The sequence below is a fragment of the Strix uralensis genome, chromosome 2 (genome assembly GCF_047716275.1).
Source record: "Strix uralensis isolate ZFMK-TIS-50842 chromosome 2, bStrUra1, whole genome shotgun sequence".
Lineage (NCBI taxonomy): Eukaryota > Metazoa > Chordata > Aves > Strigiformes > Strigidae > Strix > Strix uralensis.
The window spans coordinates 4,636,026-4,662,274 of NC_133973.1; the positions used below are offsets into that span (position 1 = coordinate 4,636,026).

The 26,249-nt window shown below is 44.8% G+C and overlaps 2 protein-coding genes across 4 annotated transcripts in view; both read left to right on the top strand.

The window, feature by feature from the left end:
* LOC141936220 (galactosylgalactosylxylosylprotein 3-beta-glucuronosyltransferase 1-like) overlaps positions 1-4,033 on the top strand; it is a 31,244-nt gene extending 27,211 nt beyond the window's left edge. For all 3 annotated transcript variants that reach the window (XM_074853041.1, XM_074853046.1, XM_074853044.1), the window contains exon 6: positions 759-4,033. The gene's annotated coding sequence lies outside the window, so the exon portion shown is untranslated. The remainder of the gene's footprint in view (positions 1-758) is intronic.
* A 6,360-nt stretch (positions 4,034-10,393) lies between these two features.
* Positions 10,394-25,960, top strand: LOC141936273 (beta-1,4-galactosyltransferase 3-like). Its single transcript, XM_074853125.1, has 6 exons — positions 10,394-10,911; positions 18,738-18,973; positions 19,860-20,050; positions 21,149-21,271; positions 24,049-24,153; positions 25,345-25,960. Exons 1-6 carry the CDS (start codon positions 10,674-10,676, stop codon positions 25,484-25,486), a joined length of 1,035 nt encoding a protein of 344 aa, XP_074709226.1. The 5' UTR covers positions 10,394-10,673; the 3' UTR covers positions 25,487-25,960.
* Positions 25,961-26,249: the final 289 nt, after the last annotated feature.

The window sequence follows — 26,249 nt, forward strand, 5'->3', positions numbered from 1 at the left end:
TGGTCTCTGAGAAACACTGTGGGGATGTGCAGAGTAGGAAGGGGAATGTGGAGGATGGGGAAAACCCTTACGATTGTCTGTATTGCAACAGGGGCCATAGAGCAACTGAAAGCTATCACAGCATACGTCCCTGCTGACTGTATTGAAACGCCCTTGAAACACAGGCTTTGGCTTCTGAGAGCAGGAGATGGAGATTAATTTCGCTTCATATTTTCCTTTGTTAAATCCCTGAAAACTATCACTCAAGACTGATGTTATAAAAACCACCTATTCTTATTCTAACATCTATTTACAGGCGTCTGAAAGAGAAGAGTTTGCTTAGGTTAGCACAGGACTCCTGCTGCCTTGTGATATTTGGAAACAGGGAAAGAAGTTCACCTGCATGTCAGAGCATCCAGACAGACTGAACAGGGATCCTCAGATCTCATCCGCCTGCTCTTTCCTTAAAAAATTATCAGAGAGGTTAAAATAACGATTTTATGGGGAGAAAAAAAAATTCTTCAAAGACTTTTTCTAACTCATAAATAAAATCTCTCAGCTAGGACTCTGTAGCACAGACAGAACAAGCAGCTCTTCAGCCATGTCCCAGCCCAAAGCTGTGTGTAGTTTGGTTGAGGAACCTGTTTACTGATGCATGCTCAGTGTCTACCTGAGCCAGAGGACAACCTTGTTGGAAATGTGTCTCCTACCCTGTCCTACTGGATGTGGTACTGACACCTCTATCTCCTCCTTACCTCATCTTGTGTGTGTTTTGACAGAGGCAGCGGGCAGTGATCGTTCCTGAAGTTTGTCAGCAACCACGGCAGCTGCACGCCCTGCCTGTTCTGCCCAGCGTTCTGCTCCACCGCCGGAGGATGATAAACACCCCCAAATGTCACCACGCCGATCAGCTCCCACTGCCGGAAAGGTGGTAACAAGCAGGGACAGAGCTGATGTGGTGCCCTGCGATCCTACAGCTCTTCACCTTTGACTTCGTGCACTGGCTCCCTTCCCCACCTGGGAGAGGAGTGCTTCCCTTCCCCTGCGGCCTCTGTGTTTTTAACCATTTGTTAAAATTTATTAGATCCATTCTCTGCTGTGCCAGCATAGCAGCTGAAGTCCAGGATGGGTGCGGGTGCCTCTGAAGGTCTCTCCTGGCATATCATAAAACCTGAGCTTCAGTACAGCTGCTGAAAGCTGCAGTGGTTCAAAGACAGGAGTTGTCGCAAAAGCACAAATGCAGACCTCTTGGCCTGAGGCTGGTATGCTCTCAAAACAGCTTTAAAACAAAGCTAGCCTGAGAGAGGCTCTCCTTCTGAAGGATGCACTCAGACACCTACATGGATCAGCCTTCAGTGTGGGAGAGGGAGCTTTGCTGAATCGCCTCATTTGGGCTTTGGGAATTCAGAAGGGATCTGGTGCCTACGCCTCGGCTGAGAACTTGAACTGCCCTCACTTAAGGTTGTTTTGGAAAATACTGGCCCAGAGCCCTCTGGATAAAGTTCCTCTCCGGCTCAGGGAGATCCGGCAGGTACCGTACCTCAAAGGCCATGCCTCCATGTCTCGCTGCAGAGACCAGAAAGCAGGGGCAAAGATGGGTGGACTTGGAAGTGGTGTTCCTAGCCTGGAACCCTGCTGCAGCACCATCGGGAGCTTCAGTAGCCTCAAATCACGTATCCAGACTTGCTTCCTAGACCTCCAGAGGGGAAGACACCTCTCTGAGGTGGAGGTGGGTGAGAAGTGCTCAGAGAAGAGGAACCCCCAGCCTGCACTCATCTCCTGTGAAAACATTGAGGAATGTGGAGAGATATCATCAGGAAACATATCTTGAGCACATAGATGACAACTGAAATAGCAAATGTGACAAGGTTTTCCAGTTGAACTTTGAAAAGCATGTGTGGTGCTGTGAAGAGAGAGGAGGCAGTGTCATGTGGAAGGGTTTCCCTTTCCCTCAATAAAACAGGAAGACAGCCAGGTGGAAGGCAGCCCACAAAGGAGGAGGTGGCAAATGAGGACCGAAGGAAGGATGCACTGGATTAAAAGCACAAGTGTTGGTACCATGTGTGTGCGTGGGGAGTGGTGTCACTGTGACTTTTCCAGGAAGATTCCTTGAATGACCCAGAAACCCCTCTGAGCACATCTTGAAAACCATCTTCACTCGGGCCATGAGAAAAAAGGCTTTAGGCATTCAAAACACGTGGAGGATTTCACAGCTGGGGGAAATTTATAAGCAGCTGAACCATCCCCGCCCAAGAAATTCTGGGCTGACAGGAAACTTATTTATTCGTTGATTTATTTATACTAGAATTCTTCTCTGCCTACTCCTTGTTTAGTTTTCGTTTTTAGCTTACACCTGACACATTCATGAAGAAAGAATATTTCCCCCCTCGCCCCAGAAGGGTAGAGCTTGGAGTTCATGGATGAATGTCATATGTTCTGCGCTCCCCGGGGTTTCTTTACAATGGTATTTTAAACTGGCAAAATAATCAGAAACACAGCAAGGAGGGGAGTACAGCAAAGGGAATTACAGCTCCTTTATGCAAGAGACGTGGGTGGCGCTAAGTTTCTGGCTCCCGAGCAATCATAGCGAGGTAAAAACATATGCAAAGGAGTGCCTCACTCAGCAGATAGTCCCCACGGGATCTTGGGAAGCCTCTGTGAAAGGGGCTCATTGAAGGGTATCTGAGAGAGGGAGTCAGTCCATGTTCCCTCAAACGGGGAATAAGCAGCCGCGGATCCTGCTGTAAGAGGGGGGCCAAAATACAGGAGGGGGGCAGAAGGGAGGCAGGAGAAATCAAAGAATAGGCAGCAAATAGAGGAATGGAGCCTGCGTTTAGTGAGGCTTAGGCCAGGGCCTTTCTGGATGAACACACCCTGCCAGCACTACAAGGCCACCCTGCCAGCCGTCTCAGCATGGAGAAATAATGAATGGGTCGTGAAAACAGTGTCTTCTCTGGGCCCTAAAAAGGTCCTTACAGAGCAAGGGTCTGGCATACTGGCACTGGATAGCATGAAGGAATCCCGGTGTCCACCAAATATTTTTCATTCTCCATTTGTCAGAGCTTTGTGTCCTGTCATCTGCAGGAGGTAACAGTCCTTGCACTCCAGTGAACTTTGCCAACCCATCTTGCCACAAGGCAGGTGGGTTCAATGCTTCCACCCAGCATTAAACCAAGATTAAGTCCCCGTCTTTGTGGTTTCAATGAATGAGCAAGAGCGAGGGAATAAAAGAGTTGATTTTTGATCCTCCATTTTCTCCTCTGAGATGGGCAGGGTTTCTGCCCGTATGAACAGGAGGGGATATGGTGATAAATTCCTTGGCCTTTAATCTTGCGCAGGTCCTACATAGGGTTTTGGCACTGACGGTGGGTGTCTGCAGCAAGAATCTATTCCCATTGCAAAGGATACCCCCATACACATGTTTTTACAGAGTTGTTCTCTCTGCATTCCTACAAGAAAGCAAAATTATTCCTGTTTTTCCCACTGGGGACCTGGATTCCGGTGATATGCGCTACACTGTCAGTTCAGTGCCGGTCAGAGTCTGCTCTCAAGACCAGCCCTGTTGCACCGTCTCCATTCTTGCCCCAGCCTGGCCCTGTGGAGAAGAGTTTCTGTGAATCAAGAAATTCTGTCAGTCACTAAACTGTGCAAGACCAAGACCTTGTATGGACAACATGGATGTACACAGCTGATGTTCCAGGCTAGCAGACATTTGGACCTGTTCAGCACAAATACTCTTTTCCCTGTAGAGCAGCCTAAGGACTTCAGGGAAGGTGAATGCAGTGAACACAATTGGGAGGGAAGCTGCAGTTCAAGCCTGAAGTATTTAAAGAAGAGAAGGCATCCCAGCGCCTGGTTTTTACTAGCATATTAGTATCTGATATTCATGTTCTCTGAGATTCATCCAATTCACCAACCAATGAATATTACTAACATTTCCTGTTGCAGAAAATACTGTTGATGAAGGAAAGAGAATGTCAAGAAAGTACTTTTTAATGGTTATTTATTTATATTGAATGGTACTAGAGCGTTATTAAATATGATGTGAATAGTACGATATTGCAGCGTTGTCTTGTCTTGCAGTGTAAGTGCTTACTCCTTTTCCAAGAAAACCCAGCAGTCTCTGTAATGGAGAATGTATCGGGTTTAGTGGTTCTCATTTCAAGGGTACTCACTTCAGTCTTCATCTGACCCAAATGCTGCAAGAGAAATTCAAGCAAAAACATTTCAGGGCCCTGAGAATGGTGCCTACATTATGGAGATAAAGGAAGGAGATAGAAGGCAGGAGAGTATAGCTTAAACTCCGTAGTCTTGTGGCATCTCTAGCTGTCATTTTGGTGACGTGGTGACCATCCCTACTGAGATTGCTCTGCAAAGGTGCTGACCATAACTCTGAAGTGAGTGGTGGTCAAAACAGAGGGCAGGCAGGCAGCTCTCTATCACAAGGGAGAGGGGAAAAGTGCCACAAGCCGTCGTAGTGAAATAGCAAGCTGCCTTGCGCGGTCATGCCTAAACAAGGCTGCTGCTGGCAGTGGGCAGGCCGCCTGATTTCTGTGGAGGATTGCTGGGGGACGTTATTGAGGTCTGCTCTGTGGGATGCACTGTATCCACTCCAGCTCGGTTGGGCCAGGCAGCTCCTGCACACTGTCCTCCCCTCTGGGAAGAGCCAGTACAAGCTCTTCTGGCAGCAGTATGGTAAGACGTAAGGGATCTCCTGCAGGAATGGAGTGCCACAGTCTCTCCCACTTGGTTCTGGAGGCCATGAAACCTCTCAAGAGACATTTTTCAACTTCGTTTCTCCTGGAGGAGGATCAGTTGCTTAGGACAGCATGTGATGGGAGGCAGGCGAGGGCAGTAGCTTATGGCCCTCTGCAATACAATCCACAGCATCTTCTGGGCAAGGGGGAGACACCCAGGAGCAGCACCAACAGGGTAGGGAAGTGCAGGCTAAGGCATTACGAGGTCTAGTCTTCCTAACCAAGTGCATGCTGTTTCAGTCCCTGCTTCTGCCAGTCCCTGTGAGCTACAACCCACTGGGAAAAATGTATGAACTCGCATTGGGGCACTAGATGTCAGTGCAATGGGGTCTGGTAGGGAAACACCTCTAGTCTCTTGGATCTTCCTTCTCTCTGGAGGAGAACGGATGGGCCTGTTTGACAGGAGACCACTGCTGGCTAATCCACAAGCCTGGGAGAAGCTAGTAGACCCAGGTCCTGTTTCTAATGCTCTCACTGATTTACTCTGTCATTTGGCCAAGGTATATGACATCAGCCATCTGGGTTTTTTCACAACAAGGGACCCACCTCCCAGAAACATGGATGCACATTTAAGACTCTTTTGAGGAAGCATTACTAAAAATTTAGCATACTAGAGTACAAGCCAAATCCATACCAGTGTAATAAAAAAATCACATTCACGAAGGTGTTGCTTAGAGTACGCTGTGAAGTTTACAAGCCAAGATCCTGCAAAAGGCTGAGAAAAAACTGCCATAGCCAAAGGTACCTGAAATGTCCACCCCACTAGAAAACACATTCAATCCTCCAAACAAGAGGGACAGCTCTGCTTGGCTGTAGTGGCTGAAAGCTTCTACAATGCCTGTACAAGGACTAATCCTACCTTCCTCTTCCTTTGATAGAAACCCTGGGTGCTGGGGGGGGGCAGAGGGTAAGACACGTTGACCGACACTGCATGAGCACTCTGCTTGGTATCACTCTGTTACACCAGCACATCGTTCCTACCTTCCTTGGGCCCTGCACTGTCAAGGCCAAGCTTCCCAGCCACTCTGCTGCATTTTCAACAGGGATCTAGTGCAGGCCCCAGGAGAAAAAGTATGGAGGAGAAGGGGAAAAGAAAGCACAAGCAAGAATGAATCTTATTAAACACAGCAAGGTACTTAGTCTCTCATCACGTTCAAGTGCTGATTGGAGGTGAAATTGCACTTGGAGGGAGGGGACCCCCCTCCCTTGGGACAATCCAGAGGCTCTCGCACAAACTTAATTTCAAGCTCTGTTGAAGACGATGTTTGTCAGAGTTGGTTGTTTTTTTTTTGGAATGCATTCAATTTAATTTCTCAGGCAGACGTGTGAAAATGAGAAAGGCAGACCTTTGACTGTGAAGACAGCCCAGTGCCTGCTTCTTACAGACCCAGTCTCACGTTCTTTTCCTCCATCACTGCCCTCAATAAATCTGTGTGCAGGGGTTGCTAAAATGCCCACTACCTCCCTTCCACACTTTGGTGGAGACAGTTAAATTTTTTTTTTTTTTTGCATTTAAGCGATGAGTTTAATTTTTAATTCAAAACACACCCCAGCTTTCCACGGCTCTGTTTAAAACAGGAGCACTGTGACCTTGAAAAGGCTTGGACCTGCTGGTACCATGATCTGATCTGTACTCTGCTCTCCAGTCCGTACTTGCTTGTGCTCTTGTGAGAAAAAGGCTTGTGGTGGTTTCTGACCCACCTGTTTCAGTGGTGGTGGCTGAAGGGGCAGGAGAGGAACTGCATTTGGATTTGGAAGGCTCCTGGGGGAGATAGTCCTGGAGATTCAGCTCTCCCAGCCCGTGCAGAAACACGTGCTGTTTGGCTCCTCTGCCGACAGTTGATCTGACTAGGCGTATGTTAGTTTTCCAGTTTTGAGAGCATATATACACACAGGTAAAAATACAGATTGGTGTAAGGCTGTTGCCTTTCCACCTGACGTGCTGCTTCTGCCCAGGAACCGACACAGGGTGACAATCTTTACGACTAAGCCCTGACAGCGAGGAGTTTAGCAGAGCTGCCAGTGCAGAACAGTTCCAGCAGGTCCGGCTTCTCCCTGCCTCCGATACAGATGGAGGCAGACAGGAGTTGCCCAAATTGTTCCTAGATTGTGATTTCCTACTGTGACCCAAGGGACGATCACAAGCAAAGCATAAAGCCTAAAGCATAAAGCAGTACCAGGCCCTAAAACAATTGCTGTCTGCAACCCCAGGTCATACCACAGAAATCTTGGTTCCTCTGTTGTTTCATGGTTGATGCAGAGATTAATTCTTTCCTGTCCATGGCATTGTATTCACTGGAGCTTTCAGCAGACCAGCAAGTGTTTCTTTGTTTTATAGAGGGGAAAACAATCAGGGTGTGTTTGCTGTGGTCATGGGGGGCATGGCACAGGGAGAATGTAAACAGCAGAGACTCACGGCAGTGTGCAAGAAAAGCAATCTGCAGCATGGCGTGGGTTTCAATAAAGCAAGACTTTGCCCAGGCAAAAGAAATGTCAAGGACATTTTTTATTTTAAAAAACTTGAAATTAAATGTGAAATGACAATTTGCATCCAGGCCTTAAGCAATCCACTTAAATTGAAGAATGGGTTGTTCTGTGCAGCAGAATGACTGAGGTCAAGTTTCTTATAGACGTGTCCCCTACATCTTAGCCCAGCTCTGAAGCAAGAGCACTCCCAGCTCCCCATATAAATGCTCTCACCCTCTCCCCCCATCTTTTTCGCATGCCACCCCATTGGGAGGGCGAACAGCAGCAAGTGCTTCACCTGGTTGGGGACCACCGGAGCTGACTGCCCAGCCAGCAGCTGCGCCTTGGAGTGGGACAGGAGGCTGAGCTGAGGGCGCCTGCCCCCTCTCCCAGGCACAAATTTCCATTTTACTACTCTCCTCGGTGCAAACCCAGCCACTGACTTTTCTTTGAAGCCTTACAGGAATTTAGTATCTGGAAGACTTCTTTTCCTCTGCCAAATTTAAGTGACAATGGGCAACACTTTAAGAATCTCTTATACAAGCAGCAGACGGACTGACAGCACAATCTCGTAAGCCCCATCTCATTAAGAAAACAGCCAGTAAAGAGATGGGTGTAAAAGCCAAAATTTTTATGGGTGGTGAGGCAGGAGATCCCTCACTGTGGAGGCTCCACTGCTGTAGTCCCTCAGGCTAGAGTAGCATGTTCATCTCAGTTCACACCTCTCTGTTCAACACAATAAGCAGCTGTGGGCTGGCAGAGAAGAGCTGTGTACAGCCCAGCAGCCGCCCCTACTGTTGTCCGAAAAGGGGATTTGTCACCTGGTGTGCAATAGCTCAATAATCACACACTCAGGAGAGACATTGCTTATTTATTTTAGGGTTGCACAAGCCTAGGTTGAAACAAAGAAATTGACTCAACAGTAAAGTTTTACTGTTAAGCAGGTATTCTTTACTAGCAGCGCTGGGGTCGCCCTGGGGATTCTCCACCAAAAGGGCTCCCAAGAATTAGCAAAGGACTTCAGTTTACATACACACAAATCATATATATTCATTAGATTTCCTGGAAAGGGGTGTCTTATGGTAATGAGTTCCCAGAATTCATTTACATAGTCCGAGCATGCGTAGTGAAAATAGGGTGAGGGTCTTCGGTGGTCGAGGGAAGAAGTAAGCCGTCTTCTTCACAGTGTTCACTAGCTGACCTTCATTCCAGAGTGTGCGCGGTGAAGTAAAGGGCAATGAAGCTGGTGAAGGGTCTGGAGCACATTTTGTACGAGGAGTGGCTGAGGGAACTGGGGTTGTTTAGTCTGGAGAAGAGGAGGCTGAGGGGAGACCTCATCGCCCTCTACAGCTCCCTGAAAGGAGGGTGCAGAGAGGGGGGATGAGTCTCTTGAACCAAGTAACAAGCAATAGGACAAGAGGGAATGGCCTCAAATTGCGCCAGGGAAGGTTTAGACTAGATATTAGGAAGTATTTCTTTACACAACGGGTAGTCAGGAGTTGGAATGGGCTGCCCAGGGAGGTGGTGGAGTTCCCATCCCTGGAGGTGTTCAAGAGGCGGGTTGACATAGCACTGAGAGATATGGTGTAGTTGGGAACTGTCAGTGGTAGGTTAACGATTGGACTAGATGATCTTCAAGGTCCCTTCCAACTTAGATGATTCTGTGATTCTGTGAAAGTCCAGATTCCTAATTCCTGCTAATTCCTAAATCAGCAGAATCATCTTCCCTGTAATAGGGTCTCTGTGTCTCTTTGTTTGAGCCCCCCCTTATCTTAGTTTCCCATTCTAGGAGTTGCCCAAGTGTCCATTGAAGACCTTGAGTCTGCTATCAGTGATTTACGTAGGGAGCCTAACAAGCGTTTTAATCTTACCTAAACAGACAAAGAGACCTAATAAGGAAACAGTTGAGGAGTCAGGAGTCTTTGAGAAACTAATGAAGCAAAACACAAGCAAAGCTTTGAAACAAACGAAGCAAAACACAAGCAAAGCTTCCATACGTCACAGTTTAGTCTTAATAATTGTCAGAAATTCATTTCTGTGAGGCCTTTCATGGTGCTTGGTGGTTTCCCACAAATCAAGCACACCAACGGGACTTTTTGCACTACAGTTATATCCAAAACTTGCAGAGTTAGTAATCTTCCAAGTCCATCCTCTCTACCATGATTGGTTAGTAGTTTACATGCAATTATAATACTGCTGACACAATACTTCTATGCATGCTCAGGGGAAGGGTCTTCACCTGGGCAAGAGTCTTCACAGAATCACACAGAATCACAATCATCAAGGTTGGAAAAGATCTTGAAGATCCTCCAGTCCAACCATTAACCTCACACTGACCGTTCCCAACTCCACCAGATCCCTCAGCGCTGGGTCAACCCGACTCTTCAACCCCTCCAGGGATGGGGACTCCCCCCCTGCCCTGGGCAGCCCATTCCAACGCCCAACAACCCCTTCTGCAAAGAAATACTTCCCAAGAGCCAGTCTGACCCTGCCCTGGCACAGCTTGAGGCCATTCCCTCTTGTCCTGGCGCTGGTTCCTTGGTTCAAGAGACTCATCCCCCCTCTCTGCACCCTCCTTTCAGGGAGTTGTAGAGAGCGATGAGGTCTCCCCTCAGCCTCCTCTTCTCCAGACTAAACCCTCCCAGTTCCCTCAGCTGCTCCATTCTTGACCTATAGGCGTGATTTTTAGTATTATAATGAGGGTAGTTCATCTAAGGACGCATGGTCCTTGAGTTTGCTTGCCAAGGTGGCCATGTACCCTCCTTGAGGGCTAATGACTCCAGGATGTGCCTGCTCATAGAAGGCTACCGACTTGTCTTCTGATTAGGGATGCCTTTGGCTTTAACATACACAATATACACATACATTTTCTTGACCTAAGTATAATGTTGCTACAGTGTTCTAAAACTTTAACCTCCACCACTACCCGTCTCCCCTGAGGGCCATGGCGGCGGCGGGCGGGGACTACAGCTCCCAGCATGCCGCGCGGCCGCCGCGCTGCATGCTGGGAGCTGTAGTCCGGCCGGCAGGCGGGGGGGCGTGGCCGCGGGGGCGGTTGCGTGACGGGTGGGCGGGAACGGCCAGGGCCGGGCCGCCGGGAGCCTCCGGGAGGTGCGGGGGGGGGGGGCGGTTACCGGCGAGCCTGCCCCAGAGGGCCAGTCCCGCGGAGGGGGAGGCGTTAGGGTGTGTGTGGGAGTGCGGCCCCCGCCGCTCTGGGTGGCCTTGAACGGGTTTTTCTCCCCTTCAGTCCGCCTCGCACGGCTTGTGGCGGGAAGGGGCGCTTTGGCTCAAAGGGCCTGACGGAGCCGTGCTAGGAGAGCGCGCTGCCGCCTCAGAAAGTTGGAGGAGGAGGAGGAGGAGGAGATCGTCGTCTCCTGTGCACAGGCGATGTAGCCCTGAAGGCAGAACAGCAGCTCGTGGAAGGCGGTTAAACTCCTCATCGGTCTGACTGCAGAGCATGGGCTAAAAACTATGACCCTCCCTCGTGTCGAAAATTCTTGTTTCCTGCTGTTTCTGTTTGTCTTCCAAGCAATATTTATCCTGATATTGTACCGAGGTGGACCTTCAAATGTGTTTCGTGGGTTTTTAGGCTCGCATCAGATTCTGGATTATTCAAAAACTCATGATGTGTATACAAACCTCAGCTTGTTCACCCAAGCTCCTAATGAAGAAACTATGCCGTACTGCTCAGCGCAGTCACCGATATTTGGTAGGTATGGTAACGCTGAACACTTTGTAAATGTGTATTTTTCAAACTTCTCCACTTTAAAAGTGGTATACTGGTGTAATATTTAGACCGACAAAACTTTCTTGTGTCAACTCATTTTTATTGCTTATATGAGGAAGAGTATTTTACTGATCTAAAAACTTCCGATATCAGGGATTTGGCTACATAGCAATTGTAAAACAAGAGCAAAAACAGTGCATGCTGGTAATACCAAGTAACACTTAATTTTTCTTGGTGGTCCTGTATAAAATTGGCCAACGGTTGTTACTTTAGTAACTGCATACTTTTGACCTCTGACTCCCTGTTGGGTTTTGTCTCAGCCTTATATCAACCCTGTAGTTCAATATAAATTGATTAAGTTAACTGATTAAGTTGGCTTTAAGTACCATTTGTATGAGAACGTAGCTTGGCCCCTTGCTCTTCATGGTGATCTTTTGGCCTATGATTGTTATGCATCTTGTAGACTTAGAAACTTTTCCTTTAGACTTGAAAGTCTGGTCATAGGTTAATTTGTATTCACACTAGGACCAAATTAGACCTGATCCTAGAGGCAGCATTAATCCAGCTACTGCACTACTAAAACACTTGAGAAGCTTTAAATAAATACAAAGCCAAACCCGTAAAGCAAGTTTGTCGGTAGTAAAGTGGCATCTTTGGTAATAGTGAATATCTAAGTCTTAAGTGCATATTTAAGTCTTACACTTAAGTAACTAGTCTTGAGCTCTACTTAGTAGTTGTCCTGCTGTTCTAGGAAAGCTGATCACCACGCGTGGAGTGCAGTAAGAGCAAATGGCTGACCTTGGTTTGCAGGTGGAAGTATTGTGGAAAGCCAGTGCTGTGGTTACTCTTGTGTCAAGTTGCTTACTTTGGTTAGAGAACTCTGCTGGGATGCTTTGGATGAGCCTTTTTAGACCACAGTCTTCATAATGATGCTTGTTCTGTCGGGAAGTTTTCTTCCTTCCTCCGTCGCTGAGGTTAAATGAAATACATGCAGTATATATGGTGAAATTGTATGATAATTTTTGGGTATGTGCTTCAGCATTTCCCTTGGAAACAGCTCTACTAAGTTATACTGAAATACTAATAGTACAGAGCCTTTTTGCCCAGGTGCCCATTGTAGCAGTCTTAGTGCAATCGCTGTTCATCGCTGGCTACAGCCCATCAGTTCTTTTGGGAAGCTACAATTCTGTGTTTCAGACTTAATTGTTTTATTTGAAAAAGCACAGCAGAAATGTGCCCTGCTTGTCTCCACTACTGATGAGAATCCGCCGTCCTGAAAAAGGTCAGATGAGAGAGCTTTGGTCTCAAAAAGAAAAAAAAAAAGAAAACCAAACAAAAGTAGGTGCAATGCTGTGTAGCTTGCCTGCAAAACATCAGATAAGCAAGAGTAGGCAGATAGAGGAGGCAGATGCAGAGTAAAATTACACTCATCAGTGTTCTCAGAGCTGTGAAATCTTTTCAAAGACCTCTTCTGCCCACCCCTGAGAGTGCTGAGAACAGAGGGGATTGGCCAGCACGTGGTTACTTCGGAGTATAAATGGAAACAATGTTAGTTATAGCCAGAAACAAACAGAAAGCTGACTGGAAGGGGAAAAAAAAAAATGAGGTGAAGTAATTGTGGAAGTTTTGCTGCATAAAAAAATTAGAGTTGAGCATATGAAGCATTGTTGCTGTGAAACACGGATCATTTTGAGAATTGATACTGATTCAGCTTAAGAAAAATGAGTGCTACAACTTAACTTTTACTCGGTGATATTTCCCTTTGAGTACAAGAAGTCAATTATTCCTTTGGTATTACTATATGCCAGCCTCTTCTGGGTGGTTTGGGGTTTTTTTAACCCGAGAAACGCGTGCTGCTCTGCAAGGTAGTTGCCCTTTGTTCTGTATGTGATGGGCACATATGAATAGATATATAAATACTTCATAAATGTCTTGATTGCTTGTTATCTTCTGTCATGGGACTGATCTTTCTTGGAAGCGTTACATCAGAGAGAATGATGCCTTTTAATATTAATTTCATAAACTCCATTAAATGAGATTTCAAATCAATTCTTGAGGACTCCAGTCTCCAGTTCAGAGCTGGTAATAAGTCACTGTGTCCACTCCAAAGTGTGTTAAAGTAACTGGAAGAATGCCAAATGACTTAAATGGTTTCTGCATCAGGGCTTTTATGAAGTGCAGCACTTTTTCCACTTCTGTATATAGCAGGTCATTTTGATAACTGTTTGAATGTAAGGTCAGCTTGCAGCTTAGCTTTTTCCTACCTCCCGAATCTACAGCATCTTGGTTCTTCCAGGGCTGTGGAGTAAGAATTGAAGTCTCATTGCTAAATGTCCTGCCTTGGAGGAACTAGACTCTTGCTGACCAATGTTACTTTTTTAACACTTTGTGGTGTCCATTGAACCTTTTGTGACTGGCAACTTGAAAAGCATTGTACTAGATACTCAGTATCTTCATTAACATTGAGAATAATTACTCAAATTCCCTTAAAGGTTAAAGTTTCTACACTAATACCCAGTTGTCTGTTTCTTCCTCCTGTGGTTGTTTTGGTTTTTTTTTTTTTTTGGAAAAAGCAAAGTGTTGATATGCTAGAGTTGTGCTTATTCAAACTTAATGAAGTAGCATTTAAATTCAAAATCTGACTTTCTCACATTGCATGCAAGATGTGTTGTTTTGGTTCATCTCTTCGTCTTACCAGGAAGAAGCTTGATGCTAGAAGACTCAGATTTTTATTTTTACTTTTAAGAGGTACCTTTGTGCATGGCATGTGCTGAACAAGTTGGTTTGGCCCTTGAGGACTTTAATAGTTGAAAGTTCTCCCTGTGACTCTGCTGTTTATTATTTGCTCATGCTATGGAAGAATTTTTTCCCAAGCCCTTCTTACGGTAGTTACTCCCTTTCACTTCCCATCTCTCATAACCTTTTCCTGAGTGTGACCATCAGTTGTGGTAATGAGTAGCTCCTGCTGCATTTCCTAAGGGATGCTCCCCTAGAGTTTCTTCACTTAAAGAGAAGTAAAAAGGTGGTAATGCTGAGATTTCTTTTCAGCTGCAGTTGAGGCAGCCTTGTATTCTGTCATTAGAAACCGGTGCTTAAATTAGGGCTGTTGGTCTGCTCTTTTTTTTTTTTTTTTTTTTTTCTTCTTCAAACAGTGGTAGAATGATATAAATATGACTCTATTAATGTACCTTGAGGTGCTGCACTTTCTCACTGAGGTAGTCATCCATGCTACTGTTCCCATTTGTTTAGCTTGTGCAAGTTCTGCTTATCCTGGTTGGACTCAGTAATTACAGCTGCTAACTCTAAAGGTGTAGCAAGGAGTTTAGAAGTTATGTAGTTTCTTAAAATGGGATAGATCTGGTCAAAATCAATAGATCCCCCAACAGTCAAATGTGTTGCCTCGGAAGTAAAGCAAGCAGGGAGTATGCTGTCACTGGCACCAGCTAACAATACAGACGGGGAATTGTGAGTTTTAACTTTACACACTACAGTTTTGTATTAATTAAACACCCTCTATGTGATGGTACGGGCACAGAAGGGGCTTAGGAACCAGGCTACGGAGAAATTGCTTGGACACATCAGGGTGTTGATTCTGTACCTTGTCTGAGGTGGGATCCTGTGCTTTCTAGCATGTCTAAGTTGAGTTTTTCCTCCTTTCCCAAAGCTGCACTCTAGCAGTTTTATTTTTCCCTATTTGGTTCAGCCTGCAACAGCTCTGTTCACATTTGGGATTTAATTGGATTACAGTGCATTAGCCTTTGGTTAGTTGGGCAGGAAGGAGACCTGAGAGCCAGAATTTAGGTTGTAGCCAAGGAGTGTAGGGCAGCCAGAGGCTTTGGGGATAGAAGTCACAGACTAACCTTTTTTTCTGTGTTTCCTTGACACGTACTAGATTGAGTTTCTGAGCTGTTTGAGGTAGGGAGCCAGGCAGCTTGGGAGAACATGACATCTTGAAAAATCTGAAAAATGCAGGTATTACCCTCATGAATCATATGCTTGGGTATGGAGGGAGGTGACAGGAGTGAAACTACTGCACGTTATCTTATTTGTACCCTTATGTCCAAATTTAGATTTGATTTTTTGGAATTTAAGGATTATTGCTACAGAATCTTACTCTGCAATACAAAGAGCCCTGATTATATTATAGAAAACAAAACTCTGCCTTTGTGGGAGAAGCAAAGGGATTAATTCCCTTTCTTATATTTTCCTTGGAGCAATTATTTGTAGTTGAAATCCAATCTGAATATAACATTTCTTTAGCATACTCCAGTTGTCATCAAATCAGTGGTTAATGGTGATTTAGTTAAAAGATCTGGTAATCAGGGAGTTCATAAATCTTAAAAGCAACGTAAGCTACAGGTTAAAAACAACATTGGATTGTAATGTGGTGGTCTTAAAGGCAGAAAAGGAAACTGTCTGCGTAGAAGTAGGTAATAACTTCATAATTCTTAACCGTAAATGTGACGTAGATTCATGGGCCCACAGCATGATTCTTTGAAGAACTACTCTTCCATTTCAGGTATGGCAACGTACTCCAGTTTCCTACTGAGGGTAACGCAGTCAAAATCAAATTCCCCCTGCATTTGAGATACTTAGGGAAGGACTGAAAAGTGATCGTTGAGTCAGCTATTGCAAGATCTTGCTGACAAGCAAAATTCGGGTTTTCCTTTTCAAAGCAAACAAACAAAACCCAACCAGCCAACAAAAACAAACCATGAAATGGGATTCACAGTGGCTAGACCTTGTTGACAGTGTGAGGAATGGGATCAGTGGCTGTTCAGAATGTCCTTCAGGAAATGCCGATATGTTGAGGGAGAAAAGGAGACACTTTTCGAGTATAGTTTTGCCTGTCAGAAATGTGAGTTATACCAACTTCCACACGCTAGCAAAATGTTTCCCAGTTCTGAATGGACAGCTTGAATTTTATGCCAAATTTAGTCCTTAAGCCTTGTTAGTGCTCAAAAAGACATAAAAAAACAAACCCTAAAAGCCAGCGGAGGGTTGTTGCTTCCTTCTGTGTCAGTTAAACAGGATGTGGGTGAACGCAGGCTCGATTTTTTTTTCGTTAGAATTGTAGCAGAGACTTGAATGTACGATGGGCTGGAAGAAGTATCTACTGGACTCACCTGCTTAAATGCTTAATTAGACTTAAGACACACCCATGCCTTTCTCTACTCAAAGGAAAGCTACTAAACACCAGGCCTAAATACATGCTCTTTCTCTCAGGCTTCATTATCAGAAGTTTTTTTGAGGGAATAATTTACTTCAGAGGTTCAAGAAGGAGTCTGACTTACAAGATACTGAAAACTTTCTTTAAGATAGCCGTAACATTAACTATGAGCTTGGAAGGAAAACCAAATGTTCTTTATAGCTATTTAGAAAACAAAACAAAACCCCAGAACTTGCCTCACTGGCTTCTGGTGCAAAAAAAAATATTGTCTTTGGGTAGCATGGCCTGCAGAGAATTGTTGGTTCTACTTAAAACTCTCATTTGAAATTGTCAGCTTTTAATTGTGATTTAGGTGAACACTTCTTCCTAGTTCATTTAAGTAATATATTTTTAATCTTTTGCATTTGTGCTGTATTTTCTTAGAAGTTGATAGTGGTTGGAAACCATTAAGACGCACTGATTTGTGTATAAATATAACTCTCTGCTAGTTCTGGAACCTTCTCTCACTACCCAGAAGGACAGGCGTTTAAATAATTCTAGAATTTATTTATTCATATTGTAACAATATGAGACTTGTGTTAAAATGGTGATTGACTTTATGTTCTTTCTTACTTGTGACTTGTCAAGCTTTTTTCCATCTGAAGATTGGGAAGAATTCATATAAAAAAGCAGAGGTTTTTTTTATTAGGTAAAAACTGTTGAACATACCCATTTAAAATCGAGGTGCTGAGTAGAGGAACTATCATATGTAGTTTCTTTTGCTGCTCTGTGCCTGTTCCTGAAAATGTGACATGTCTCTTCTTCCTTCTCAGTTCTGTCATCTGCTTCTCCCAAAAAGTACTGCCTGCTTATCACAGGGTATATAATTAAATAATATAGCAAATACAGCCCTTGTGACATGTGATTATTACATCAAATTGAACTTGAAACTTATTTTTCAGATAAAGCTAACATTTCCTACAGTGTTTGTATTTATCCAGATTTTAAACTATTTCTCGCCCAACCTGCTTAATATCCTTTTGGACGTCTTTGTCCTCAAATCTCCTCTGAAGAAGGCTTAGAGACTTTTTCCATACGGGTAGCAAAAGCAGGTATGTCTGTTCATCTTGATTCATTTTCGACGCTATTCTTACAGTGAATACATTTATTCAAGGATCCCATCTAAGCAGCACAAGACGGAAGGTTTCCTTGTGTAGTAGGGAGCTGATCCCAGGAAGAAGCGAGCTGTGCAGGAGCCCGGTGAGACTTGCTGGCCATGCCAGGACTCGGGATGCCTCTGGCAGGTCACCTGCCGTCCTGGTGCTGAGCCTGCACCCTGCGCCCTCGCTGTGGGGCTGGGGGAGGTGCCAGCAGGCAGTGGTGGAATGCATCGTGTGGGCACATCTGCGCGGCGTTGTTAACTGTTCTGCGGTAGGGCTGGTGTCTTCAGGGCTAAACATATGTCACTGATCTAGGAAGTTTGAATGAAGTTTTTCATAGAAAAACTGGCTGCCCATGGCCTGGCTGAGCGTACAGTCTGCTGGGTCAAGCACTGGGTGGATGGATGGTCCCAGAGAGTGGTGGTCAATGGAGCTAAATCCAGCTGGCGGCCGGTCACAAGTGGTGTTCCTCAGGGCTTGGTGTTGGGATCATTTCTGTTCAACATCTTTATTGACGATCTTGAGAAGGACATAGAGTGTATCATCAGTAAATTCGCAGATGACACCAAGTGAAGCGGGAGTGTCGATCTGCATGAGGATAGGGAGGCTCTACAGAGAGACTTGGATAGATTGGATCAGTGGCCAACGTTAACGGGATGAGCTTCAACAAGGCCAAGTGCCAGGTCCTGCACTTGGGCCACAACAACCCCCTTCATGGCTACAGGCTTGGGGAGGTGTGGCTGGAGCTGTCTGGAAGAGAAGGATCTGGGGGTTCTAATTGACAAACAGCTGAACATGAGCCGGCAGTGTGCCCAGGTGGCCAAGAAAGCCAACGGCATCCTGGCTTGGATTAGAAATAGTGTGACCAGCAGAAGTAGGGAGGTGATAGTCCCCCTGTGCTCTGCACTGGTGAGGCCACACCTGGAGTATTGTGTCCAGTTTTGGGCACCTCAATACGAGAGAGATCTCGAGGTGCTGGAGCGAGTGCAGAGGAGGGCAACGAGGCTGGGGAAGGGCCTGGAGAATAAATCCTGTGAGGAGCGATGGAAGGAGCTGGGACTGTTTACTTTGAGGAGGAGAAGGCTGAGGGGAGACCTCATCACTCTCTACAGCTCCCTGAAAGGACATTGTAGAGAGGTTGGTGCTGGTCTCTTCTCACAGGTGATTAGTGACAGAACAAGAGGGAACGGCTTTAAACTGCAACAGGGGAGGTTCAGACTGGACATGAGGAAAAAATCTTTCCCAGAAAGAGTGGTCAGAGAGTGGAATGGGCTGCCCAGGGAGGGGGTGGAGTCACCATCCCTGGGTGTGTTTAAGGGTCGTTTGGATGAGCTGTTGGGGGATATGGTGTAGGGGAGAACTTTGTAGAGTAGGGCTGATGGTTGGACTCGATGATCCCAAGGGTCTTTTTCAACCTGAATGACTCTGTGATTCTGTGAAGGCTGAGAAACATCACTGATCTTACCTTTTGTTTTTCTTTTTCCTGTCTCTCCTTACAGTTGGTCCGTTAACCATCACCTTCAGGGTGCTCCCTAGTGAAAGAATGATCGTCAAAAAAAATCCTTTTGTTCAGGCTGGTGGCTGCTACAGGCCACCTCACTGCTTGGCCCGCTACAAATCAGCCATCCTTGTAGCCTACAGGAACCAGGAGAAGTACCTTCACCATCTTCTCTACTATATTCATCCTTTCTTGCAGCGCCAGCAGCTCAGTTACAGTATCTACTTGATTCAGCAGGTAAATTGAAATCAGATGTGCCTGGTGGTGTGGCCGAGCTTCCCAGTTAAGGCTTAGGTTCTGAACAAGAAACGTGAATCTTCGAATGTGGAAATACCATTTTACGTGTGGGTCAAGAGTAGGTCAGTTATATGCTGGCCCATCTCCATGGCTGCTAATGATTGAAATATCACACCACTTGTCAAGACCGTCAGTCAGTCTGCTATTGATTGGTTCTGCTTTTTTTTTTCCTTTAGAGGGACAAAGTTGTCATTAAGTGGTAACTTGTATTTTCAGCTGTTCAGGAGCTGAAGGTGGTTGGCCTGTAGCTTGTCAGAGTGGCTACTGAGCAAAACTGTTGAGACTAAATGCAAAAGTGAAGTTGGGTAGTTTTAGTCTGTATCAAATAAAAACATCTGGCTCAACCCTGCTGTGGGGCAGCCTGTTCAGGTCAAACAGCATTTTTAACTGGCATGGTGTGGCAGAAGATCAGTGGTGAGAGAGCAGGTTTTGGATTCATTAATTAAAGCTGATTGTTGACTGGGGGGGAGAAGCAACTTTTTTATTTGACCAAGATCTTTTTTCTCATTTTTAAGCTTTCATAAGCAGTAGTCAGGACAGAAGTGTTGATGTGCAGCTGTATACCTGAGGATTGACTCACTGGTCTCTTAAAAGTCAGCTGCCTTCAGGTGCCCACAGTATACACCCTGACACAGCAAAGCTTACAGTTGCTGAGAGCATTGTGAAGAGAATGGATGAAATTTTCAGTCTGGGGCATGAAATTTGCAGCCAGTCTTGATTCATTGCAGCACCATTCAATTGAATAAGGCTTTTTTAGTAATATAAAGTTTAACTGAGTTATCCTCCTTGTTGTTCTGGTGAAGAAATGTTTGGTTTTCTTTTCCAGGTGGGGAATGGTACATTTAACCGAGCAAAGCTGCTTAATGTTGGTGTCCGGGAAGCCCTGAAGGATGAAGACTGGGACTGCCTTCTCCTGCATGATGTGGACCTAGTACCTGAGAATGATTATAATCTCTATGTTTGTGATGAATACTATCCCAAGCATATGGCTAGTGCCATGGATAAGTTTAAGTACATGTAAGTGTCTCTGTTTGCTCTGAATGTATGTATTCTAGCTGGCTCACTTTCTGCACAGAAAATAGGAATGGGGACAGTGAAAGATACAACCTTTAAGAGGTTTTTCTGTTTGTTAGTTTTGCAGTAGTGACTTCCCCAGAAAAGGGTATTCTTGACCTATTGTCCTGGTTTCGGCTGGGATAGAGTTAATTTTCTTCCCAGTAGCTGGTACAGTGCTGTGTTTTGGATTGTATGAGAATAATGTTGATAACACACTGATGTTTTAGTTGTTGCAAAGTAGAGCTTATCCTAAATTAAGGATTTTTCAGTTTCCCGTGTTTGCTGGCACAAGAAGCTGGGAGGGAGCATGGCCAGGACAGCTGACCCGAACTAGCCAAAGGGCTATTCCATACCACAGAACGTCACACTCAGTTTATAAACTGGGGGGAGTTGGCCGGGAGGGGCAGATCGCTGCTCGGGCATCGGTCAGCGGGTGGTGAGCAACTGCATTGTGCATCACTTTTCCTTTCCTGGGTTTTATTTCTCTGTTATATTCCTTTTCATTACAATTATAATATTTTATATTTTAGTTATTAAACAGTACTTACAGCAACCTATGAGTTTTACTTTTTTCCACTTCTCCTCCCCATCCCACTGGCAGGGAGGAGGAGCAAGCGAGCAGCTGTGGGGAGCTTAGTTGGTGGCTGGGGTTAAACCACAACACCTAAGCGTGCAATCTTGAACAGTTCCCTGTTCCACTGTTAGCTCAGCTTGGCAAATGACTGGCAGATTTCTGTTTGCCTTTCCTTTCAGAAAGAAGGTATAGGGTTGGGAATTACTGCATCATGTGGAAGGAGTGTGATAGGACGCAAGTATTTTGAACTGACCCAAGATGTGAAGTTCAAAACCAGTTTTACTTTGGTCTGCTGGAGCGAAGGTGGGGGGAACAATGCGGGGCATGGAACATGTTAGGAATTACACTGGTTTTTCTAATTTGGGTTTTGGCATTGTAATAAGGTATGCAATTAATATATGTGTGACTTGGATCACATTGTTAGTTTGTGGAGGACTGGTATTAGCCTCTAATATTGATGCTTTTTTTTTTTTTTTTTCTTTTAGTCTGCCGTATAAGTCCTTTTTTGGGGGTGTATCTGCTCTGACTCCAGAACATTACATGAAGATGAATGGGTTTCCAAACACATACTGGGGCAGTGGTGGTGAAAATGACGACATTGCTACAAGGTACTAATGCACAGGACAGGCTTAAAATAGAACCAGGCTGGCTAGTGAAACATGTAGCACTACCCTAAGGAAGGATCTAAGATGTTGTTCCCTAACGTGCTTGCAGTATCGTTATAATCCAAAATGCTGTTGATGGTGGGGGTGGTTAATGTCAGAAGATGCTCAGAATCTGTGAATCCAATCATTGTGTGCTGGGAGGACAAAGCTTTCCTCAGACTCCAGAGGGCAGAATGTTACTTCACATCCCTGTGCCCTCAGTCGCTCTGGAGTTAGTCCAAGGGGTTATCACCACCAGTAGTTGACAAGTGACTCCATTGAGATTAGCAGCCCCAGGGGAAGGAAGGAATCTGCAAGTTTGACAAGTAAGAAAGCCAAGGAGGTACTTATTGAATCTCAGACAGTTGGGAATTTAAGTTATCCCACCTCATCACCAATACTTGGAATTAGGGAACACAAGGCATTCTAACTTCTGTCTTCAGTGCTGGGTGATGGAGAAGCCTGTGTATAACTGTGAGTCAGTGACAGCAAGATCTGATGTTTTTTCTTGTACTTTAGTTGCCATGGCAGCAGCATGCTATAGACCTGAACACAATGAGTTTAGTTCCAGGTACTCTGCCTAATGCAAATTCTTCAAGTACAAAATCATGGCTGTAGCTTCTTTATTCAGGTCTATAGCTACACTGTGCACCTTCATCATCCTGCACTGAGGCAAGCTCACGGGCAGTTTATAAAACTAAAGTGACAATGAAGGCCTTGTGTGTGTTTTGGACTTCCACAGTGTGATAAGTTACAGTTTCAGTGGAATGTTCTGTTTGAGAACTCGAGGAGTTTTTACAAAGCAGTATTCTTCTGGGAACTGAAAATCAGATTGTCTAACACAGAATTCTTCCTTTTCCTTTCAGAGAAAGCTAACTAAAAGGGTGTAGGACTGTTTAGAGACTGAGCATTTACTAAAGGAATGGAATGCCAGGAAAATAGACCTTTACATCAAACACTACAATGCTGGGTCTATTCAGCTGTTCTTAGTACAGCTTAGGCACCTAATGTGGTTTTCAGTACCAGCAGTAGTCATGCCAGTTATGCCTAGGAGTGCACTTCCTTAACAGAATCTCTTAAGGCAAGGAGGTTATGTAGATCCCAAAATAGACCATTCTTGAAGGGAAGTAAATCATATGTTGTTTCTCTGAAAAATTATGCTAACAATTAGCAATGTTCTGGCCCACAGGTCCATGGAGGCCGTGGACAGTGCCTGTAATGATTTATTCACACACTGAAGTCTCAGCCTGCAGAAATTAGGAATGAGCTGGCTGGATTTGAATGGCCAGCTTGATGCATCTACTGGGATTAGGATTTTAGGAGGTGCTCAAGCACTTCTTACCATGTGGCAACAAAATTAATTGGTATTTGAAATTGGAGATCAGAATGTCAAAACAGGGTAAAGATTTTTTTTTTTTTTTTGTTGGGATACTGCTTATTAAAGCAGAGTTAATGAAAAAACATTCTGGCTGCTGCTTATAGTTGGCAGACTGCAGTAGTCTATATTATTAGTCCTAACAAACACCAGGAGCTACCTTTTATTAGAAGAAAACACTAATTGGAACCACTTAAGTGTTAACATTATCAACTACAGGAAAGTCTGTTGGGTTCTTCTTAGCAGTAAATGAATGTATTAATTGTTTCATATTATGGTTTTAGTTTAATCTTGCAATATAAAAACTGTAACAGTAAAGCTAGTTTAGTGTTGTTTTTTCATGTCTTTTTGATTGAATGTGCAACAGTCAGAAAACAAGAAACCTTGTCTTCAACTCTATCTGAAATAATAGCGTGTCATACTGTCAATGAAGTGTTATAATCATTTGATGGCTCTAGACTAACAAGTATTTTCAGTTCTGTAGCCTCTTTCAGCTTTATAACATGCCTGCGTCAGCGCAGCTTGCTTCTGTACCGGATCTTAACGGAAGGCAATCAGATGTTGCAAACATGCCAGTTAGATAACCTCAACCGAGCAAACATTTGCTCTTATGTTCACAGGAATTTTCTCTGTGTAAGAGCTGCCCTGTGATAACAAGAGGTTTGCTAGCCCTAGCACTATTACAGGCGCTTTTTATTGATAAACTAACATAGCTGCCACCAGCAACGGGTTGCCTGAAAGTCACCCAAAAAGCTGGGTTTAGGCGCTCTGTTCTGGAATTCTGAGCCTTTTTTTCTTATCTAACTGTCCTGCAGTGAGCAGCTCACATTTGTTTGTCTGGTGCCTGTGTTTATCACTAATCTTTTATGAAGCCAGTCCTCTAATCAGGCCATCTGAATGAATGGCACTTCTCAAAGAACAGAGGCTTAATCTGGATCTGAAACTCTGGACTGGCTTCCTGTCAGAAACTGCAAGTTTGGTTTACTTTTTTTTTTAAGTTTAGGTGATGGATGTCTAGGGGGTAAAAGCTCTGTTCTTACAAGGAAGTGAAAATAATGCCTGTCAGATTCACAGGAATGGCTCTAGAATGCTCTGTATGCTGTTGTTCATTCCCTGCTTGCTATAATCCTCTTTGACTGGGTACAAAGTGTGCTGCAGCTGGGAGCTTTCTAGCCCAAGCCTGGTTAGAACCTACTAGAGAAGATAACATGCCACCATGGTGTTAAAACCTACTCCCTTCAGCTTCTGCATTTTGCTTTGATTGCATTAAACATTGAAAATCATCTCTGACTTTGAACTTCCCTATAACTAAGCTTAGAAATGGCATCTTTATGCCTAAGCAAACATTTTCTTTGTTGTTTTAAAGGATTCAGTTAGCAGGAATGAAAATAGTCCGGACATCACCTCACCTTGGACGCTACAAAGTGATGGACTACAGTGAAGAGATGGAGACCCAAGAGCCTTGGAGAAGGTAACTGTTGGGTGGGGGGGGCAGCAAGGAGGCTACTCAGCCTTGGGGCAGATTGACTGTTACCATCATCTTCCTCAGAACAGGCAGAAAGTATACCTGATGCTGCTGCCTGCTTTTCTACTTTAATGTGGCTATTTAAAGAAGGCTCCCAGTCAGTTTTAACTGAATCATTCTGCTCCTCTCCCTGCATTTGAAGGGTTTCTTCTCATTTCCTACTGTTAGGGACATGTGCCAGCTAGGAAGCTAACACATCTCAGACTTGAGCTCAAATTATTCAGGGGATAAAAAAACTTCTAAAAAAATACTGCCTGCCTTGTAAATAGGGAGAGTTCAGTTTGAAGAGGCGCTTTGTTACAACTTCCCTATAATAGAAGCTTGCTCTTCAATCCGTGTGGATTTACAGCGTGCCACTGAAATACTGGAAAGCAGTATTCCAGTTTGAAGACCTCAGGAAGGTGCTATGAGAGACCTTAGCAAAGAGGCAGTTTTACATAAAAGAGCTGGAGGAGGGTGTGGGGTCAGGTGTGGTGAAGGCTTCTCATACCAACAGTGCAGCCTTCCCTCTATCATCTCAAAACTCCTGTTTCCATAACAACCCTGTCTTAAAACCTCCCTCCAGCAGCCTGTACACCACCACTGCAAGCCTCTGTGGTGCACTCCCAGGTCAAAGCTGCTGCCAGTTTCTTGTGTTTTTTTACAGGCTGTAGTTGCCACCTGCCTGGTCTCCCTGTCTGATGAGGTTCCAGTCCAAACTGTCCTCCTTGATTAGAATACTCAGCATAAATTTATTGTAATCTGTTTAGGCTTATAAAACGCCACCTTTCTCTAGTCTGTATTTCACAGAATTTCACAGAATCATCTAGGTTGGAAAGGACCTTGAAGATCATCTAGTCCAACCGTTAACCCAGCACTGACAGATCCCAACTGCACCATATCCCCAAGCGCCATGTCAACCCGCCTCTTGAACCCCTCCAGGGATGGGGACTCCCCCCCTGCCCTGGGCAGCCCATTCCAACGCCCAACAGCCCCTTCTGGAAAGAAATACTTCCTAATATCTAGCCTGTATTGTGAAGAATTTCCTTGGGGCTTTCCCACGAGCAGCTTTCTTGGGAAGACTGTTTCTTCTGCAGTTTCAGCTGCAAACGTCACCTTTGTTCTTTTATCTAACCACAGGTATTCTTCCTTCTTCAGGCCCGCTTCCCGCCACAACACCAGGAAAACATGGAAAGATGACGGAATGAATTCACTGGAGTTCAAGCTCCTTTCCAGAACAAAGCATCCCCTTTATACCAACATCACTGTGGACATTGGATATGTTCCCCCATTTTCTTAAGAGAATGAAAACAAAAGCAGAGTATGACTGATGGCAGCACGCACACAGGCATTCAGCCTCTAGCTCCCGTTGTGCTGTGGGGTCTGCACCACCTGAGACGAAACCTTCTGTCTTCCATGCATTTCACTTTTCTTCTGATTAGAACTTAGAAGAAAAGGCTTCAGGAACAGGGTGTGATAGCTAAGAAATAGGCTGTGGCTTACTGTAGAACTAATTACTGAACCAGACCCAGCCCTCAGGCCTTGGGGATCAAGGTCTCCTTGTGAGTAAGCTGACTCAAATCTTCTGGAACCTTTGTTCCACAGCTGGATAGCTCTGGCCTGCTTTATACTTAAGGGTTAAATCAGGATACAAGCCATTCTGTCAGACAGGCCTCTGAAGTGCTGTATTTTGAGAAAGGGTTGAAGCCTGTTACAGCTGTAAATACCTTTTGTGAATTTGAGTACAATAAATTGAGTTACATGTTTGGGTTAAGATTTTCTAGAATATTTAATAAGAGTATGATAAAGGAGAAAGTTGCCCTGAAACTAGAGAAAAACAGACCTTAAGCCCTTGGTTTTTTTTCTGGCCTGATCCATCAGTGTTTAAATGTTTCTGGTGTAGCTGTAAGTAGTTCAGGCTGAGACCTGCAGCTGTCACCTAACCTAACCTCCAGCTCAGAGTAGGGAAATTAATCTGATTTCAGCTGTTGCTCAAACATTAATTAGCCCTCAAGGTTGATCCATCCAACAGAAAATACTTCTGAGAAATTAAATACTAGTTT

Coding starts and splice junctions, on each gene's coding strand:
- LOC141936273 (XM_074853125.1), top strand. CDS start 10,674: ATGACCCTCCCTCGTGTCGAAAATTCTTGTTTCCTGCTGTTTCTGTTT. Junction 20,051..21,148: donor ATGGATAAGTTTAAGTACAT/GTAAGTGTCTCT, acceptor TTTTTCTTTTAG/TCTGCCGTATAAGTCCTTTT. Junction 24,154..25,344: donor ACCCAAGAGCCTTGGAGAAG/GTAACTGTTGGG, acceptor TTCCTTCTTCAG/GCCCGCTTCCCGCCACAACA.